We start from the raw sequence: 19,310 nt of genomic DNA on the forward strand, positions 1-19,310 counted from the left end.
TGTGTATAAATGTTTATTACTAACCTTTCAATGAAAGTGATTTGGTAATAACTGCAGATCAATGACAGTGCGAAATAGCCGACTGTAATGCCTGCAATTATTCATTCATTTTCTTATTAGTCCCTTATATTAGTCCCTTTATTAATCTGGGGTCGCCAAAGCGCAATAAACTGGCTTATCCAGCACTTTTTTATGCAGTGGATGTGCTTCCAGTGGCAACCCATCACTGGAAAACATCCATTCACACTCATACACTAAGGAAAATTTAGCCTACCCAATTCACCTATACCAGGGGTCGGCAACCCAAAATGTTGAAAGAGCCATACTGGACCAAAAAAAACAAAAACAAATATGTCTGGAGCCTCAAAAAATTAAAAGCCTTATATAAGCCTTATAATGAAGGCAACACATGATATATGTATTTATATTAGCTATATTAGCCTACTATAAAAATGATTTAGTTGGCTACAAATACATACTGAGCCTTCATGATTAAATGTTTTTTTTCCCTGCAGTGCATCCTGTAGAGAATGACGCACCACGTGACTACTCTGTTGTACGATGCCGTCTCAAGTTTAACTTAATTACAATATTAATGCATTATGTTTAATGTTCGAGTTTAACTTCATTACAATATTAATGAATTATGTTTAATGTTAAAGTTTAACTTTATTACAATATCAATGCATTATGTTTAATGTTCAAGTTTAACTTCATTACAATATTAATGCATCATGTTTTGCTTTGATGAAATTAAAGAAATGCAGTAAAGAAATCAGATTTTTGATGTTTTTTATTTTGAGGATTCCAAAAAACAACATCAAAATGAACGTGCATAACGTGCCCCTTACTGGGAATGTGCTCAACAAGGAAGGGTCAATCTCCAGGGGTGTGTGACAAGGAAAGACAGTCTCGTTTTTTCCTTTCGCCACTCGCAAAATCTGCTCCCAAATGCAGTTTGCATATCAACGATCGCACCTTGTAAATAATCACCGTTGAGTGAGTGATCGGGATGGGCTTCTTTGAATTCTCTCAGGGAGGGAAAATGAGAGAGCGTGCCCCGCTGTACATCTTTGGCAAAGACAGCTTACGCTCCATGGCGCATCACACAGCCGCCGGATTGTTTACAACAGCCACCTGCCTATTCCGTGTGTCCCAGGCTATGACGCAAATCTTCGTTGACAGAAATGTTGAAAATAAATATTCTACACAATTTTACAGCATTGGAAAACGTTAAGATTGTTTGTCCTCCTATAGAAACCATATTAAAACAAAAATATATTTACCTCCCCCATCTTTTTCCGTTTCAAACATTTTTTGAAAAAGCTCCAGGGAGCCACTGGGGCAGCGCTAAAGAGCCGCATGCGGCTCTAGAGCCGCGGGTTGCCGACCCCTGACCTATACCATACGTCTTTGGACGATTGTTAGTCTGCATTATTTAGGGCAACCGGAGCTGGGAACACTTCCCTAAAGACATTATAATTTGAACAGCATCTCCGCTTATGCTAGTATTTTTTTTTTTTTTATTCCTGAGATTTTCATAATCCTGGACAAATCCGAATTCTGAGCAGCTGCTGTGGTGGTCATGGAGGAATGGAGATAATGAGATGGATTCCTGAAAGATCACAGTGACAAATGTGTCTTCGCGGCGAGTCCTCCGGTGCCTAGATTGCAGCCATAAGAGAAATGGTCATGCCCAACTGAGCCTGGTTTCTTCAGCTTATTCTTTTGGTCATCTCAATGTTACTCCTTTTTTAATTCCATAACAAATTTCCATCAAGCATTGCAACTAATAAGCAACTAGTGAGTAATTTATTTAGCTGAAAATCTTGTTTATAGCGTGAATTGCACATTAAAATTAAGTGTGACCAAAATAGGATTTGGTAAATGTCAGTCCCTCACCAGGAAGCAGTTTTCGAGCGGCGTCCTCTGCCATGCGCAGAAGGGGTCCAGAGCAGGGCCAGCCCTCCTCCACCTTCATCCCAGCACGCTTGGAGAGCAGATGAGCCGAGAGAAGCCCACCGACCACTGCAGACAAACGCAAGATCATCACAAACACTATGCAAACTGGAGGACAGCCCAGTATTACAATTCAAATGACAAGAAATGAGTTTGCCAAGTCATATTTCACTCAAAAATAAATGCAACATTTTTTTAAACAATAAATAAATATTGTTTCAATATTGTTTTGAAACAATAAATAAAGTAGATTTAGCAGAGCGCAGCACAACCTCACACTTTTTGACTTCCTCAGTTTGTGTGAATCTAGAGTACGAGTTTAGTTTTTATCATTATTTTCACACTTGTCTACTACAAATATTTGGTTTTGCGCCACAATTACAGTGTATTTTTTTATAAGTGACTTATAAATGAGGAAAGCATCAAGCGGAAATCACGATGCTGAGCCGGCATCACGATCCTCCGCCCCACCCCCGTCGCAGCAGCAACCTGATTGCGAAAAATACACACTCAGGCCCCGTTTACACTAATACGTCTTAGTTTTAAAATGGCATTATAGAATGAAAACTATCCACGTCCATACTACCGTTTCATCTAACATTTCTGAAAAGCCCTCCTCCCACACTATCAGGGCTTGACAATTACTTTTATTAACCACCAGCCACAGTGGCTAGTAGTTTTCCAAGGTTACTAGCCACTCTGCATTTTCACTAGCCACAATTTTGTTGTTGGGAAAATATTTTTTATATGCATTAATATGACTTTCACATGCTAAAATTACTTAATTTAGATTTTGTGTTTCGTCCACATGACTTCTCATTCATTTCACACTTTGTGCGTTATGCGTGAGCAAATGGGTCATGGTTTTATAGGGTCATACTGCAATTAGTTTTTATTTCACATCACTTTTCAAAACTCAAAATTAAGGATTTACCAAATTTATCTCTGACCGCTCCAAACAATAATTATTTCTTAGCCTTAGCCACACATTTTAAATGTGCCAAAACAAGCTAAATATAGCTGTATACTATACTTTTTATTAGTGCTGCACGATTAATCATATCACAATCGCGATGTCAGCCTATGCGATTACATTACAGCAACTCTTGCTATTATATTAAATAAACGAATGCATTTGTGGACGTAGCGCGTGTGCTTGTGGTCACGTGACTTTCCGCAGCGCAGTGTGGAGACGGGAGAAGATGGATACAGAACAGACCGACACTGAACCCAGAAAAAAATGCTACCTCTGTTATTTGGCGATATTTTGGCTTCAGAATATCGGACCCTGAGCAGAAAGAGGTACAGTGCAAAATTTGCCAAACTAAAATTGCTACATCACGTGGCAACACAACAAATTTATATTAGCACCTGAAGCAACACAGAGAAATGTATGATGAATGCATGGTGATAAAAGCCAAGAGTAGTAATGTAAAAATAATTTTAAAAAATGGGTATTTGTTTTATTTATCTGTACATTTGACTTTTTAATTTTATTTTAAAGTTAAATTAATGTAATTTAATTCAGTAATATAAAGATGTTACTGTTATTTAACTTTGTACAATTTTGTTTTAATTTGAAAACATTGTTCATTTCCTGTTAGATTGCACTCTATACTGTATCTCAATTGAAAAATAAACATTTCAGCATTATTATTAATCTGTGTGTGCATTTTTCTTGATAACAAGCAAGTTGAGTCATACCACTTGTTTATCGTGACGCAATCGTGAATCGCAATTTTGACGTTAATAATCGCAATGTGATATTTTTCCCAAATCGTGCAGCCCTACTTTTTATTTAACAAAAATTTATTTTAAAAAAACTAAGAAAAACAATTGACTTTTAAAAAAAATTATAGTCATGTGTCAAGAATATTTAAAGTAATCTGTCCTGGCTAAAGGTCTCTCAGAGCACCAGTCAACTACACATAAATGAGGAGTTAATCTCATATTAAAGCAATGTTGTTGTAAAAAATGATAATTAAGTCATATAAACAAAAGTAACCATAAGCAAAATAAAGCAGATGAAAAAGATACTGAGTGATAATGGAAGGATGATCACACGATTAGGGCAATTAAAAATCTGTTCAAATCGAAAGCAAACGGTGCTGCTTACAAAAAGACATATTTGGAGCTCTTTAAAGCAACAAGACTGTGGGTGCATTAGCATAACTTTTTTTGTCTGACTATTTTAAACAGAACCGATCACAGTTGCGTTCCAGTAGGTTGCTTCAAGCAAGGAAACAGGAGCGCGCACGCGCTTTAAACAGTCGCCCGCATCACATCAGCTGATAGCGCGAGTGATCATCCTCTCATTCAGTATTTATCTGCTTTCTTCTGCTCGAGCGAACGCAATTTTCGCAGAAGTCGTCTGTTTCTCGATTCTAAGATCACATTTGCACGCATATTGGGTCATTATTATAGTCGAACCCTGCTTTTTAAAAAAACACAGTTTAAAAGTTATTGTCAACCAGCCAAAGTGGCGAGTGGGAGTGACTGTCCAACCTGCCAAAGCTGAAATCTACCTGCATTTGGCAGGTTGGCAGGTGTTAATGTTAAGCCCTGCACACTATATCGCTGAAAACACACATCACATGACCATACACACACACACACACACACAAATACTCTGTCATGCGCTGCAGTGTCTAAACGGTTAACAACTCTAGCTGTAAAACGTGATATTTAATTAATCTTGGCTCTATCTAACAACGCTTTGGTCTTCTGAATCTAAAAGGTAACGTGTCAGTGTCAGTACAATGCTTCAATCTTTCGCTTTCACGCTTGTACTTAGTAACTTTAGTGAAAACCTCAGATCCTGCTGGTTGTGCACCTTTTTACCCAACCAAGTTTGTCGATGCCATTATGACGACAAGATCATTCTGCCTATTCATGTCCTGTGGAAAAATTAACTGACAGGTGGTAATTTATGTGTAACTTATCTTTATTTATTTATGATTTGGTTATTGGGCAAAACAAAGACCATGCGGGTTATGTAGTTGAAAGGGTAGGCTACAAATTACTAATTCGTTATGAATGAGTTAATTAATCATAAATAAATAATTCATCACCGCCTATAACGACGATGCCATCATCCATCGTGATGTTTCACATTAGACATCATACGATGCCAAACTGGTCGACATCGCCCAACCCTATTTTGAACCATACTATAGTAAAGCACTTTCTATGAAGTGCTTTGAAATGTGTAATTTCCTTAGATGATTGACGTATTCTAAAATGAAAGAGAGGGTAGGACACAGAGTAGCTCTAAATAAAACAGCCAACAGTGTTTTGAATTATCACAGCTCTGCCAGCGAAGGTGGTTGAGCTCTTGCGCATCAAATGAAAACCAAAAGAGAAGCGTCCAACCAAAATGTCACATCTTGAAGTAGACCGGACATGTCAGATACTAGAGACCATTTGATTGGTGAGACGATTTGTTGAGAAACTGAAGTGACTGAGGTGAAGTAAAAATTTAATTAAAAAAAACTTTTACGTTCTGTATTGCACTAGCTTATAAAAATCCGTAACACTTTATAATAACTACACACTATGAATCAGTCATTAAGCATTTGTATCTAGTGAATTCATCATGTGTAAAGCAGGAACTCTACATTAATAAATGTTAGTAGGCAATTTAAAACTGCAGCTGCAAATGCTGTATTCTTGACTCATGAGCACACTTACAATGTGCCTAATAATGGTACTTTCATAATTTGTGACTGGTCTATTATTCATTACTAAAGATCATTCAGAATGAGTAAGTAAATGATTAATAAACTATTGAAATTAACATTTATAATTCTTATTATTTAGGCATATAGTAATAGTTACTTTATATGTAAATAAATGCTTTATTTACTCAACTTTATGCAGTTTTTTGACCTAATCTAAAGTGAGGATGTGGGGAGGTGAGCGTGATTGAACACCCAATAAGGAGGGAGAATATGCTCGGAGCCCGGCGGCTAATCAGCAGGCCAATCAGAAATGATAAATACCACCTGTCTTTCTAGTGATTGGGCCGGAGAGACTCCCTTCTTAAGGAAAACAGGAGGAGCAGTCGAGAGAAGAGAGAGCACTGACACACACACACACACACTGCTGCACATGTGGTGGTATTTGAAAAATAATAGAGACATTTACTTACTTGAATTGGGCGAGGCGGTGGCGCAGTAGGTAGTGCTGTTGCCTCACAGCAAGAAGGTCGCTGGTTTGAACCTCGGCTGAGTTGGCATTTCTGTGTGGAGTTTGCATGTTCTCCCTGCCTTCGCGTGGGTTTCCCCCACAGTCCAAAGACATGTGGTACAGGTGAATTGGGTAGGCTAAATTGTCCATAGTGTATGAGTGTGTGTGTGAATGTGTGTGTGTGGATGTTTCCCAGAGATGGGTTGCGGCTGGAAGGGCATCCACTGCGTAAAAACTTGCTGGATAAGCTGGCGGTTCATTCCGCTGTGGCGACCCCGGATTAATAAAGGGACTACGCCGACAAGAAAATGAATGAACTTACCTGAATCGCCGACCCTGTCTTCTTCTTCCCACAACAACAACGACCCTCACTACAGAGGACTATTAATGCTTTATTAATTCCTTATAAATGACATTTAAAGGCTCAGGATCAAATGAACAATAATCTTTCGCAATATTATCTAAAAGGTAAAATTATTGTAAAGTTTAAACATTGCTAAATAACAGGAGTGTCAAAATATAAAATAAAATTGGATAAAACTACAATATAATAATTTAACAATATAATAAGATGCAATGTGTAAACTGCACAGTAATTTTATATAAGATTGCAAAGGTTTTTTTTTATTTGATCCAGTTTCATTAGTGGATTTTCCAATGAATAGAAATTAATAAAGTCGTTTAAGTTCTTTTTTTCCTGTTTAGAATATAGCTGAGCCTTTAATTGTCATTTACAGGGGATTTATAAAGCATGAATAGTCCTCGTTTTAGATTAGATCACAACATTTAATAAAGTTGAGTTAATAAAGAATTTATAAACAAACTAATTAATTATTAGTATATGCCTGAATAATAAGAATTATAAATGTTAATTTGAATAGTTTATTAATCATTTACTAACTCTGTCTGGATGATCTTAAAATCAACCTAGATATCTTTATAATTAACATACTGATGCCAACATCTTAAAAAGTTTATCTTAATTTCACAGAACCTTTAAATAAATCTCATTCATTCTTTCTTTTTTTTTGTCGGCTTAGTCCCTTTATTAATCCAGGGTCGCCACAGCAGAATGAACCGCCAACTTAACCAGCACGTTTATACGCAGCAGATGCCCTTCCAGTCGCAACCCATCTCTGGGAAACATACACACACACACACACACACACACACACACACACTCATACATTACGGACAACTTGGCCTACTCAATTCACCTGTACCTCATGTCTTTGGACTGTGGGGGAAATTGGAACACCCAAAGGAAACCCACGCGAATGCAGAGAGAACATGCAAACTCCACACAGAAACGCCAATTAAAACGAGGTTTGAACCAGCGACCCACTTGCTGTGAGGCGACAGCACTACCTACTGCGCCACTGCATCGCCCTTAAATAAAACTGTTATTGTAATTTGGTTGTTGTCATGGTAATCCAACTGCAGTAATAAACAAATGACCCAATACTGTACTAATTTTGTATATTGTAGATATAAATGTACATTATTTACTTTTATGACATGAACATGTTTAAATATTAACAATGTTTAAACCACGCTTGTCACACCTTAACCTGCTTATTCCTAGTTTTACAACAAAAGTGTATGTTTAAAAATCAGCATTGCAATAATGAAGTCTTTGTTTCCTTTTTAGATAGATTTTAAAACATGGCTTTGTAATGATCAACTCTAACAGCACTGAGCGTACCTCGTATATTTGTCTCAAACACAGACGCATTGACGTCGATGTCGAAGTCAACAGTGTCCTGAAGCAGAGTGGCCACACGCTGAAACTCTGTGTGGTTTCCTAGAATCTGTGATGGGGAAGACATGAGAACGAGATCATTACATCAGCACCACAGCACGGCAAGGAAAAGTCTTGTTGAATTAAAGTTTGTACCAGCAATGTGTCCAGAGCATCTATGAGTGTGAGGGAGAAACTAAAGGGAGAAACGGACAAATAGAGAAGTTATAGTGATACTATACAGTAGGGCTGCATGATATTGGAAAAAGCAACACTGCAATAATTTGGTCTCAGTGATATAAATTGCGACATGAGGTCTATTTCTCTGGATGGTTTGAACAACTTGTAATAAACTTCAAAGTGTATCTGAATAAATTACAATAAACTAGATGGTCCCACTTTATGTTAGGTCCCCTTAACTACTATGTACTTGCATTAAAAAAAAAATCAGGGATTGGACAATGAGACTGAAATTCCTGAAAAGAGTTTATTAGTATTGTGTAGGACCTCGTTTTGCAGCCAAAACAGCATCAATTCTTTATGGAAATGACAGATAGTTCTGCACAGTGGCCAGAGGCATTTTACGCCATTCTTCTTGCAGAAAAGTGGCCAGGGGCCTCATGTACGAAGACTTGCGCTGAAATCATACTAAAACATTGCGTACGCACAAAGCTGTAAATGTGCGTACGCAGAAAAAAATTCAGATGTATGAAACACTGCGTACGCCGAATCCCACGCATATTCTCTTTGTACATCCGAATGAACGTGAAACTGAGCGCACACGCATGGGCGCAAAACCCCTCCCTGCCTCCTCCCCCTTATGAATATGCTAATGACTTTACTTTGGCAAACCCAACGAAAAAGCAATGGCAAAAGCAAGCCAAAAGAGAAACTTTGAACAGAGTGTGAATTGAAGAAGCTTCTTTTGGAGGTAGACCAGAGAAAAACGGTGTTATTTACAAGTTTGTCCTCCGGAATTAACAACAAAAGAAAAAAATAGAGTGGGAGAGTTTAGCTGATGCGGTTAACACAGTTGGGTCTGAACATCGCACTAAGTGGATTAAAAAAGAAATGCGATTTAAAGGTGTAACATTTTATAGAGTCTATAACAGCGTGAGTGGCGTTGCTCGTAAAACGCATGGCAACATGTTTTGACACATTCGAGCACGAACTCGAATCCAGCGACTGATGAACTCATTCTTCTTTTTTCCCCCTCTACATATCACATTTTGCCTACTCTTCATCACGATAAAGACAAGTAGGAATCATTAATAAGTCTGTGCATCATATTTTATTTGCACATTTATTGAATGGAAATGTTTCTGATTCACGTATGCAAATTCATCTTCAGGTGGCGTCTTTATAGTAGGGATGGGAAGATTAACCGATATGTATTGATACGCGGTCATGCGCGTGCACGATGCGAGTGCATCGGTTGAGCAGCAGAGGATGAATGAAATTTTGGAAGCAAATCGAGATGCATCGGTTTTTGCGAGATGCATCGATTTTTCCGAGATACAGCTTATATTTTCAATATAGAATGTATTTTTTATTTATTAACAAGTGTTGTCAACCTGTTTTTGGCGCATAATTTAATCGACCTACATAAAGTATGCATTAGCAACGGACTTGTACACTGTGTACACTTACACTACAACTCAGTGTATCAGGTGTGCGGATGAAGCTAGTGGAGCGCCCTCAGAAAGCGCGAGAAGCAAAACAAACATTTTATTCCCCACTGAGTTTTAAATCTAAAGTATGGCAACATTATGGATTTAAGGATGGACGACATGACAGGACAGATGCAATTTGCAAAATGTGCCGCGCATCTGTAAAATACGCGGGCAGTACGACTAATCTGAAATCTCACTTGAAGCGGCGCCACGGTGTTGTTGTGAAAGCATCTTCCAGTGTTCCTGCATCCCCGGCTTTCGCACTGCTTCAACTGTAGCTACCAGCTCCAAAAGTGGTGAGAAAAGCATTGCAAGTTTTTTTTCCATGCGCAACAGTTTTGTGCGCTCTACGCCAATAACGAATGCTATTGCATAGTTCATCTGCAAAGATATTCAGCCTAGTGTCACGGAGAACGAAAGTTTTAAACACCTCCTCCTGTTAATTTTTATTTAATTATAATAATAATAATAATGTTAATAATAATAATGATAAAAATAATGGGTGTCACGGTGGCACAGTGGGTAGTTTGACCACCTCACAGCAAAAAGATTGCTGGTTTGTTATATTTTTATTAGCCTGTTGTTTACAGTGACAGTGATGTTTCAAAGCAGCATAACACTGCTAGTTCACAACCTTAAGTTTTGAATTTTCAGTGGCACAATATATCTTTGTAAAACTTGTTTTCATAGTTGAAAAGGTAAATCACAATTCTTGTTGTGCAATGGTAAACCTTTATGTTGAAAGAGTGCAAATATATATATATATATTTAATATATATTGCACTTATACATTCTGTTTATCTTGAAAATACTTAAATAATATGTGCTATAGGTTCTAAAATGGCCCTCTACTGTAAACTGACACTCTGGCTCTGAGAGAAGAGCCAGTTTGTAAAAAAAAGTCTTGGTTTTGCTTGGTTTATGAATAATCAAAATCATTCAATGGCACAGCATCCTCTTTCACATCATCTCATAAACTTGATCTAATTAGTTAGTGCTGAATTATCGCATTGTATCGTGATATAGGTGTGAATCGTATCGTGTTGCATCGCAATATGTCACAAATGTATCGCTAATATATCGGATCGTATTCTTTGTATCGAGATGCGTATCGGATCGGCATTATAGCTTAGATGCCCAACCCTACTTTATAGCAATGTGCGTGCAGTCGAGCACTCCGATTACATTGGGCAAACCGGCGACCACTGGAAACCTTACATACTTGCTAGACATGCGGATGAACTCGTCTCATACAGCTGCCATTGCACAGCTCAAAGACACTTAGTAGTGTGCAATTAAACACAACTGCCTCTAGGAGTCGCCAATGGCAATAAAACAGACAAACACAAGAAATGCACGTACGCCAGGCATGAAGTTGGCGTAGACCAGCGCACATTCCCACATTCATTTCATCGTTAGTAAATCTAAACGTATGCGTGAAACCTGGCGAACGCAAAGCTTTTGTGCGTATGCAGCGTTGATACATGAGGCCCCAGGTCACTACATGATGCTGGTGGAGGAAATTGTTTCCTGATTTTCTCCTTCAAAACACCACAACATGGCTCATTAATATTTAGTCCTGGTGACTGTGCAGGCCATGGGAGATGTTCAACTTCACTTTCATGTTCATCAAACCACTCTGTCACCTGTCTTGCTGTGTGTATTGGTGCATTATCATTCTGATACATTACACTGATTACATTGTTTGAACCAATGGGTGCACATGGTCCTCCAAAATGATTTGATATCCTTGGGAGTAACATGCTGTGGGAATATAAATTTATATTCCAAAGTAATGCAAAGTGTCAGTTTCACAGCATGGCTGTGTAACTTGTTTTCTCTTTTCGGTCAACTGGTCAGGCGGTTTCTGACTCCAGAACATGATGAGATCAGACCTGAAAAGAGAAAACATGTTCCCAGTGTTGCCAACTCAGCAACTTTGTCGCTAGATTTAGCGACTTTTCAGAACCCCCTAGCGACCAATTTTCAAAAAAGCAACTAGCGACAAATCTAGCAACTTTTTTTTGTGCGTTACTGGAGATTTTTATAGACTGTCATTTGTCTATACTGTACCGTCCCGGCTCTTCTCAACGAGCTGCTGGTGATGCCCGCCTCAGAGCACTGACTGGTGGCCCAGTCCTCGTACAGCAGCCTCTCCCACCTTCAGACTGACAGCAGATCACTTCTCTGCGTACCGACGGCAATGATTTAGCACCGGCAGTGTGAAGGTATTCCCCTTGTACAGTCAAACCGATCTGCTTTTTCTTTATTTGAACAGTTTAATTTGACCGTTTATTCTCTTCTTGTTCACAATCACAGATATTTTAGAGACAATTTCAGAACTTGTCTAAGTTTATTAAGTCTGAGAGATTACTGCAAATTTACTACACATATACTGTATTCAAACAGCAATACATTGTTAAATTGACATGATTACATAAAGCGTAGAGCAAATATAAATACCTCTTTATTGACCATAGGCTGTTAAACAGAAATGGCAGAACGTGATGACGTCAGTAATATGCAAATTAACATTTGACGTAACCTAGTGACTTTTCGGGCAGAGCTTAGCGCGTTTTCGTTAAAAATAGTTGGCGACAGTGCAAGTTACACAGCCGTGCTGTGAAACTGACACTTTGCATTACTTTGGAATATACATTTACATTCCCACAGTTCCCCCTTTGAGAGTAATTGAAATAACTCTCTCAAAATATACATTTATAAGCTTTCCTAACTCCATTCAATGGCTTCTGTTGAGTAACATAGGCCCCATCTTCCAGTCATGTAACTTGAAAAAGTTACAGGCACATTTAACTTATTCTTTCATCTTTCATTCATTTTCAATATCTACGTAGATGTAAGTGTAGATTTCAAAACGGTTCACACATTTATGACAGTTATGTCATAAATCCTACATGAAGACACAAAAAATCATGTAGGTAAACAGCGTTGAGTTGATCTGATGACTTCCTGTCATTCATGGATCTCTGTAGTGACGCTCTGGATTAGAGTTTTCTTTCGATGACGCCACAGCAACGCTGAGTTCTTCTTATTAAAGGATTCTGTTTTGAAGATACCGAAAGTTCTCCCTGTTTTTTTTGGGCTCGTCTTAGAATTTCACAACAGTTTGGTGCCGTGAGCCAGACTAGAGAAATTCATAACAATGGCCATCTAGCACAAATGTTCAGCCTAGAGAATGCCATGGTATTGCAGCCCTAACCATCCCTGCACAACTGATACCAATGTTTGGCAATGGCCTGACGCCCCATTGACACGGGGCTTCAGCTCAACGCTTGACTGGAGGCGTGTCTGAAGTTGGGGCTGAAGCGATCGTCACAGCAGCGTCAGCCAATGAAATTCAGTCAGCAATAGGCCACTGTCTAGCTGGTGTATTTGAATACATCGATCTGATTGGCTGACGCTTCAATCGGCGCTTGAAGAGTTGAGCTAGTCCCAACTTCTGCAGCGAGCAATCCCTCTGAAGCAGTGCCGACGGATCCACAATGCAGTTTGGCAAAGCTTGATGTCATCCATTCAAAGTGAATGGGAAGCTTTGACGCTGACGTCCCGTGTGAATGGGGCGTAAAGGTATAATAGCCCTGTCATGTATATTGACCCTGTGGAGCTCCCGACAAACCCTTTTGGTGAAAACAGGAGAGTTGAGGTGCAAATTTCATTCTGTAGTGAGTCAGGCAGCTGTGATTTTGTTTTTATACAATCCGGGTCAGCACCCAGACATCCCTTTCGGACAGCTTCCTCCTGCGTCCACAGTTACTCCTGTCGGATGTGGTTCATCCTTCTATGTGGTTCGCTGACATTACCCAGGACACATCACAAACACTTGCTGTCTTGGTCACAGATGCGCCAGCGTGACGCGCAAAAACAATTTGTCCTCTAATATGTCACACATAATGTTGTGTGCATTGCGATATTTTAAGCAAAACTGCTATTATTCGGCTAATTTAACCATCACACTCTGTTCTTACTGGTGGAATGTGTAATCAATGAAGATCGGCCACTGGGCTGGTTAAATTTAAGGCTGATTTATACTTATGCGTCAAACACCGGCGTAGGCTACGGCGCTGACGCATAGCCCTTCGCCGTGGCCATCGCCGTCACTGACGTGCACCTCTCAAAAATTGTAACTACACGTCGCAACAACGCGTAGCGCAAGCTCTGTGATTGGTCGGCTTGCTAGCGCCGACGAGTCTGGGCGGGACCGAGAGCCACGCGAATGGCGCGAACGATTGTTTACAAGTGTGGAGTCCTGTGAAGGAGCTCCGGATGGAAAGTTTTGTTCTGTGTTTACCTCATGGTTAAAGTTGTTGCACGTCCGCCGGTTCCTGCCTCAAAATGAGCGAGTTTGAGTCACTTGTACATCCAGGAAGTGTTCAGAATAGCAAAACAGAAGCGAAGAAACTCGACACAGAGGAACATTTACACCTCACTGCCAACTAGCGTTTCGGAAGTGTTAATGCAGAGCAACAGAGACAGCGCGCAGAAGTATAAATGCACAGCTGCGCGCGTTGCCTGCGCCGTGAGTTGCGCCGGTCACTTGACGCAGAAGTATAAACCAGGCTTTAGCCATGAAAACTCCAAAACTAAATTAGCCAGTGTTTCAGTTTCATTGTCCAACCCCTTTACTTACTGTATTCATAATGTATTGTAGAACAATTCTGGTGCTCTTGAGGCATTCAGCGATTCAACAAGAAGAGGCAATACACACAAGAAGTGCTGATTATACAAAGAAACTGTTAGTGCTCAGAGAATTACGTGCTAGAGTAAGGAAGGAGGAGCGTTTCTACAGGTGGTTTGTCAAGCCCACTCAACTGTGTGAATATATGCATAATGTTGATATGCTGAGTGATTGTAAGAAAGTGTCTGCACACAAATGTACAAAACTGGAGTAAGTGTTGGTTATAGTGTGAGAGAGATGAAAGAGTGTGTTTTCTATTGAACGCCAAAGTTTAACAGAAGTGAATGTGAAAGAGATTTTATGCAAGCTTATAACAGCTGTCATTAAACGTGCTTTCACACTAGCACTTTTGGTCCGCACCCGTGTTCGTTTGACGTCATAGTATGGTACGTTTAGCTAGTGTGAACGTGTCTTCTGTACTTGGATGCGCACCTGTGAACCGTACCCGAGTCCGCCTGAAAGAGGTGGTCTGGGGTACGGTTCATGCGAATTCTTGTATAGTTCACTTCTGATGTGAACGCAATCGTACCAAATCACGGAAGTAAACCACCAACTGTACAACGAACTATCGCTTTCATAACGTTCATTCGTGTTTGTGTGTGTCACGTTTCGTACCTTGGTGACACGCGCGGGACTTAGTCAGGGCAAACACAGTGATGTCTGCTTGTCTCCTCCAAAAACAGCTTCTGCAGACACTGTGTGATGTTCTGAATGTTTATAACATTTTTGCGGCAGATGGACGTGAGTCGCTTTCTGTATGTCCAAAGCCAAAAGCTTCAATTAAAGAAGAATGACCGCGATGTGCAGAAGTCTTTCCATTTCGGCGCTTGTTTTCGTGACTGTCACCTAGCAACGGCCATCAACAAAACAGCAGCTCGATGACGCAAGCGTACCGGGGTTCAGAAAGAAAAAAGATAGTATAAACACACTGCAAAAAATGCTTTTCTTACTTAGATTTTTTGTCTTGTTTCTAGTCCAAATATCTAACAATTCCTAAATCAAGAAGAATTTTCTAGACAAGCAAAACATACTGTCTTGTTTTGAGAAATAATATGCCAATATTAAGTGAGTTTTTCCTTAAAACAAGCAAAATAATCTGCCAATGGGGTAAGCAAAATAATCTTACGTCAAAAGAAAAAACAAGATTAATTTGCTTACCCCATTGTCAGATTATTTTGCTTGTTTTAAGGAAAAACTCACTTAATATTGGCATTTAATTTCTCAAAACAAGACAATTTGTTTCGCTTGTCTAGAAAATGCTTCTTAATATAAGAAATTTTAGATATTTAGACTAGAAATAAGACAAAAAATCTAAGCAAGAAAAACATTTTTTGCAGTGCACAAACCAACCGAGGAGTTGGCAGGGGGAGACAATCGAACTTTGGTACGTTCCAGGCAAATGAACCAAGTGTGAAAGCACCCTAAGTAATTTGCTCATGTTTGGTGGCCAAACACTAATGTTTGAATGTTTTTAACAAGCTGAAATGATCAAAGTGTAATGTATTTATAAGCATTAAGTATAACCTTTTGATTATCGTGATGTCCTTTTACACTTGTTTGTGTTTAGAAATAATTTATTGTAAGCAGTGTTAAAACAACAGAAATTATTCTGCCTCTCTGAATTGATTTTTACAGAACTGATAAATGGACAGTATTTAAGGCAAGTACATTATAAATTACTCTAACTAAATTGGCTGAAAATTAAAAGTAATCCTTTACTTTAATATTTTAGCAGAAAAACAATTTAATTACAGTATTTAGTTACTTTGTAACTATTAACACCCAAAACCGACTGAAAGCTAGCATGACCATATGTCCCTGTTTTTTTCTGAGGTAAAATAGTTTTTATATTCGCACATTCAGACTTTGGTGTTAACGTAATAGTAAAGCAGCATTTAAAAAAGACTAATTCAAACTATTATTATAATGATGTGCTCTTATGAGACAACTTGTGACATGGTCGCTCTATTGTTTACTACGCCACTTTGTATATTCAGTCTGAAATGAATGTAAGTATGACTTCAAAACAAAATTAACCATATTTATTAGAATGTAAGCAATATTGTACTTTGACAATCATTCTTTGCTAAAACACTGTAATAAGCAAGTCAAAAAGTAGAGACAGCAAATGTTTACATGTCGCCTTTAACCTATTTTTAAAAGCTAATCAGGTTTCAACTCATTTTTCATGTTATGAAAAGTTTAACTTTTTTAAGTCAGTTTGATTATTGCAAGTTGATGATTAGAAAAGTTTATTTGATTCAACTCTAATATTTAAAACAGCACGATTTTTTTACAGTGTATGATTTTCCTATTTTGCAAAGAATGCTTGTCTGAAATTATATGAAGGTGAAAGTCTGAATGTGTGAATATAAAACCAACTTTACCCCAATCCATTTTCTGAGGACAATCCTGATTAAAGTTATACATTATGTATTGTCCCTATTGTTTAAAGTAATAGACAAAAAAGGCCCACACAGAATCTGCGCGTGCCGATTTTAACTCATCACTGAGTCTATGTATTTACTGTAAATTTGCGTAAATTTATATTTATCCAGTTTTTTAATTAATAATATTAAAACGTTCATATGACTTATTTACAATACAGTTTGTGAAGTAATATTTTCTGTCATTTAGTAGACATATTATATGAGAGACTTGCTTTGTTTATTAAATAAGTGGATCTAATTGGATTTGCATTTTAAAAAATTAAATAAAAGTTAAAAAAAAAAAATTTTATTTCATATATTACATTTTTAGTTCTGATACTCCCCAAATCATTCTGTATAAATCCACTGATTTTATACAAAATTCGTTGCTGAAATAGCAAAAACGTCTGCAGATTCTGTCTGACACTAGTCATAAGAGAGACTTTAATACTATGTTGACCACTGAACTAGAAAATGTCCTGTTTCCTTCTGGTCACAACATAGTAAGATAGAGGTAAAGTAGGTTTTATATTCGGATATTCAGACATTACATTATTAAGGAGAATTTCAGAAAACTTTGCAAATTCTAAATAGGGAAATCATATTAGCAGCAAATGACTATCAAATTACAACATTGTTAACAGTGAACTAGACAGTGGTAATGTTGTTTAGAAGTCATACTGGCATGCTAATTCCAATTGATTATTCAAAGTAACACAGTAAACAATATAGAGACTGCTAAATGAATGAATGTACGAATATAAAACCAACTTTACCTCTATCATAATAAGTTCATACCTGCCCCAGGTGTCCTGTCCATCACAGGTCAGCGGCCTCAGCTCATCATATGGATATGCATTGTCCAGATAGCTGTTATATGCATGATAAAACATGGACTTTACTCTGTCCCTGTGAAATTAAAGTAACATACAACTGTTAAGCAGCTAATGACTTTCCAATTTCCTTCAATTACACGTCTTTAAAGGTGACACGCAAGATAGAGTGCACTAGATAGTACACACTGACACATGAACATATGGCTAATCTCATTGACAAACGTTAAATACCTCTCCATGAAAACCCACGACTTGGATTATTTAATTGTCACTTAATTCGAAACACTTAATTATTTCTATACGACACCATAATTATCTCACCAACTCAGTAATTAATGCTGGGTGCATAAATAAGTAGATGTCACCTGTAATGAGACATTTCCTGCTCAGTAAAGTCTCTGCCTTTAACATGACTGATGATCGGAGACAGGTACGCGGCGCAGAAAATGGCGGAGAAAAGGAAAGTAAGCATGAAGTAACGAGATGTGAACAGAGGTAAATAATACAATAATTCCCGGCTACATGGAGGTGCACAAATACTATACAATAATAATAATAGGAAGTGCACACACTGCGCGTGCGTGCGAGCGAATGCTGACGTGCAGGTAGCATGCGCAAGTCAATTTTAAAATAAAAGCCCTATGTTTGTGAAAATATAAAAGTCGTTGACTGTAAAAAGTAAAAAAGCGTTTGTGAAAGAATAAAATAATTTAATATTAGAAATACAATTGCATTGTTTCAAATCTTCACCCAAAAAAGTGGACTCCTAGAATGAATTCACACAAAACAACAACAAAAGCAGACAGAAACTTATATCTTTAACCAAGTATTAAGGAAATAAAATAGTAATAATAATAATTTAAAAAAACTATTTTAGAGGTTCAGTAAATTTATATTAGGAATAAATAAAAACAAGAAAATAAACAAGAAAATAAAATGTATGTTCTGTCTGTGTAACTTGTAGTAATAAAATAAAAAAAAAATAAAAAAATTAAGTCTAAAAAATTTGTAGAAGGAATAAAAAAGACATCAGAGCACCAGAGATATATATGTAGATTTTGAAGGAAAGAATTGTACGTAAATGTGTACAAGTAGAGTAGTATAATCAATTAAATAATAAATAAATAAATAATTAAATAAATACAATCTACTTACAAAAATATTTCATTTTTGAAAAGAAAAAAAATAATATATTTACATATTACAAAATAACAAAACATGGACTTAAATAAGGAAGTCACATTAAAAAAAAAATGACATGCATCAGAAGCACCAATGAGAAAAAAATGTTGGAAAACTGAAAATGGAATACAGATAAATAAATAAATAAATAGATAAATAAATAAATAAATAAAGCAAATTATTCAAAAACGCCAAAAACGTCAGAAAAGAATAAGAAAAGATATGGATTAAGCAAGGTCTGCATATAAAATTAAATAAAATAAAAAAAGATATTTAAAAAAAATCCACCAAATGAGAAAGACACATGCAAAACAAAACAAGACAAAAACCAAGCCACAAAATTAAAAAGTGTAAAAAAAAAAAGTGTACTTAATTGTGTACAAGCAGAGCAGTAAAATTATCAATTAAATAACAAGAATCATGAAACAAATACAATCTACTTACAGAAATATTAAATAAAAAAAGTTAATATATTATAAAATAATTTTATTCTAAAAATAAAGCAATTTATTTAAAAACAAAAAAAGAAAAGATTTTGACTAAGCAAGGTCTGCATATAAAATAAGATCAAATTAAACTAAATTAATAAAAATAATATTTGAAAAA

At 37.3% G+C, this 19,310-nt stretch overlaps 1 protein-coding gene across 4 annotated transcripts in view; it reads right to left on the reverse strand.

The window, feature by feature from the left end:
- Positions 1 to 18,113, reverse strand: part of edem2 (ER degradation enhancer, mannosidase alpha-like 2) — a 32,028-nt gene extending 13,915 nt beyond the window's left edge. For 2 of the 4 annotated variants that reach the window (XM_073938203.1, XM_073938204.1), the window contains exons 1-4: positions 17,888 to 18,088; positions 17,485 to 17,595; positions 7,853 to 7,958; positions 1,903 to 2,028 (exon numbers count right to left, since the gene is read on the reverse strand). In XM_073938203.1, the coding sequence (XP_073794304.1) occupies positions 1,903 to 1,981 (79 nt within the window). In that variant the 5' untranslated portion in view covers positions 1,982 to 2,028; positions 7,853 to 7,958; positions 17,485 to 17,595; positions 17,888 to 18,088. Of the gene's footprint in view, positions 1 to 1,902; positions 2,029 to 7,852; positions 7,959 to 8,044; positions 8,085 to 17,484; positions 17,596 to 17,887 lie in introns of all 4 variants that reach the window. The other 2 variants (XM_073938202.1, NM_001305614.1) reach the window with 2 other exon arrangements.
- Between the last annotated feature and the right edge of the window lie 1,197 nt (positions 18,114 to 19,310).

Source organism: Danio rerio, chromosome 23, assembly GCF_049306965.1.
Source record: "Danio rerio strain Tuebingen ecotype United States chromosome 23, GRCz12tu, whole genome shotgun sequence".
NCBI lineage: Eukaryota > Metazoa > Chordata > Actinopteri > Cypriniformes > Danionidae > Danio > Danio rerio.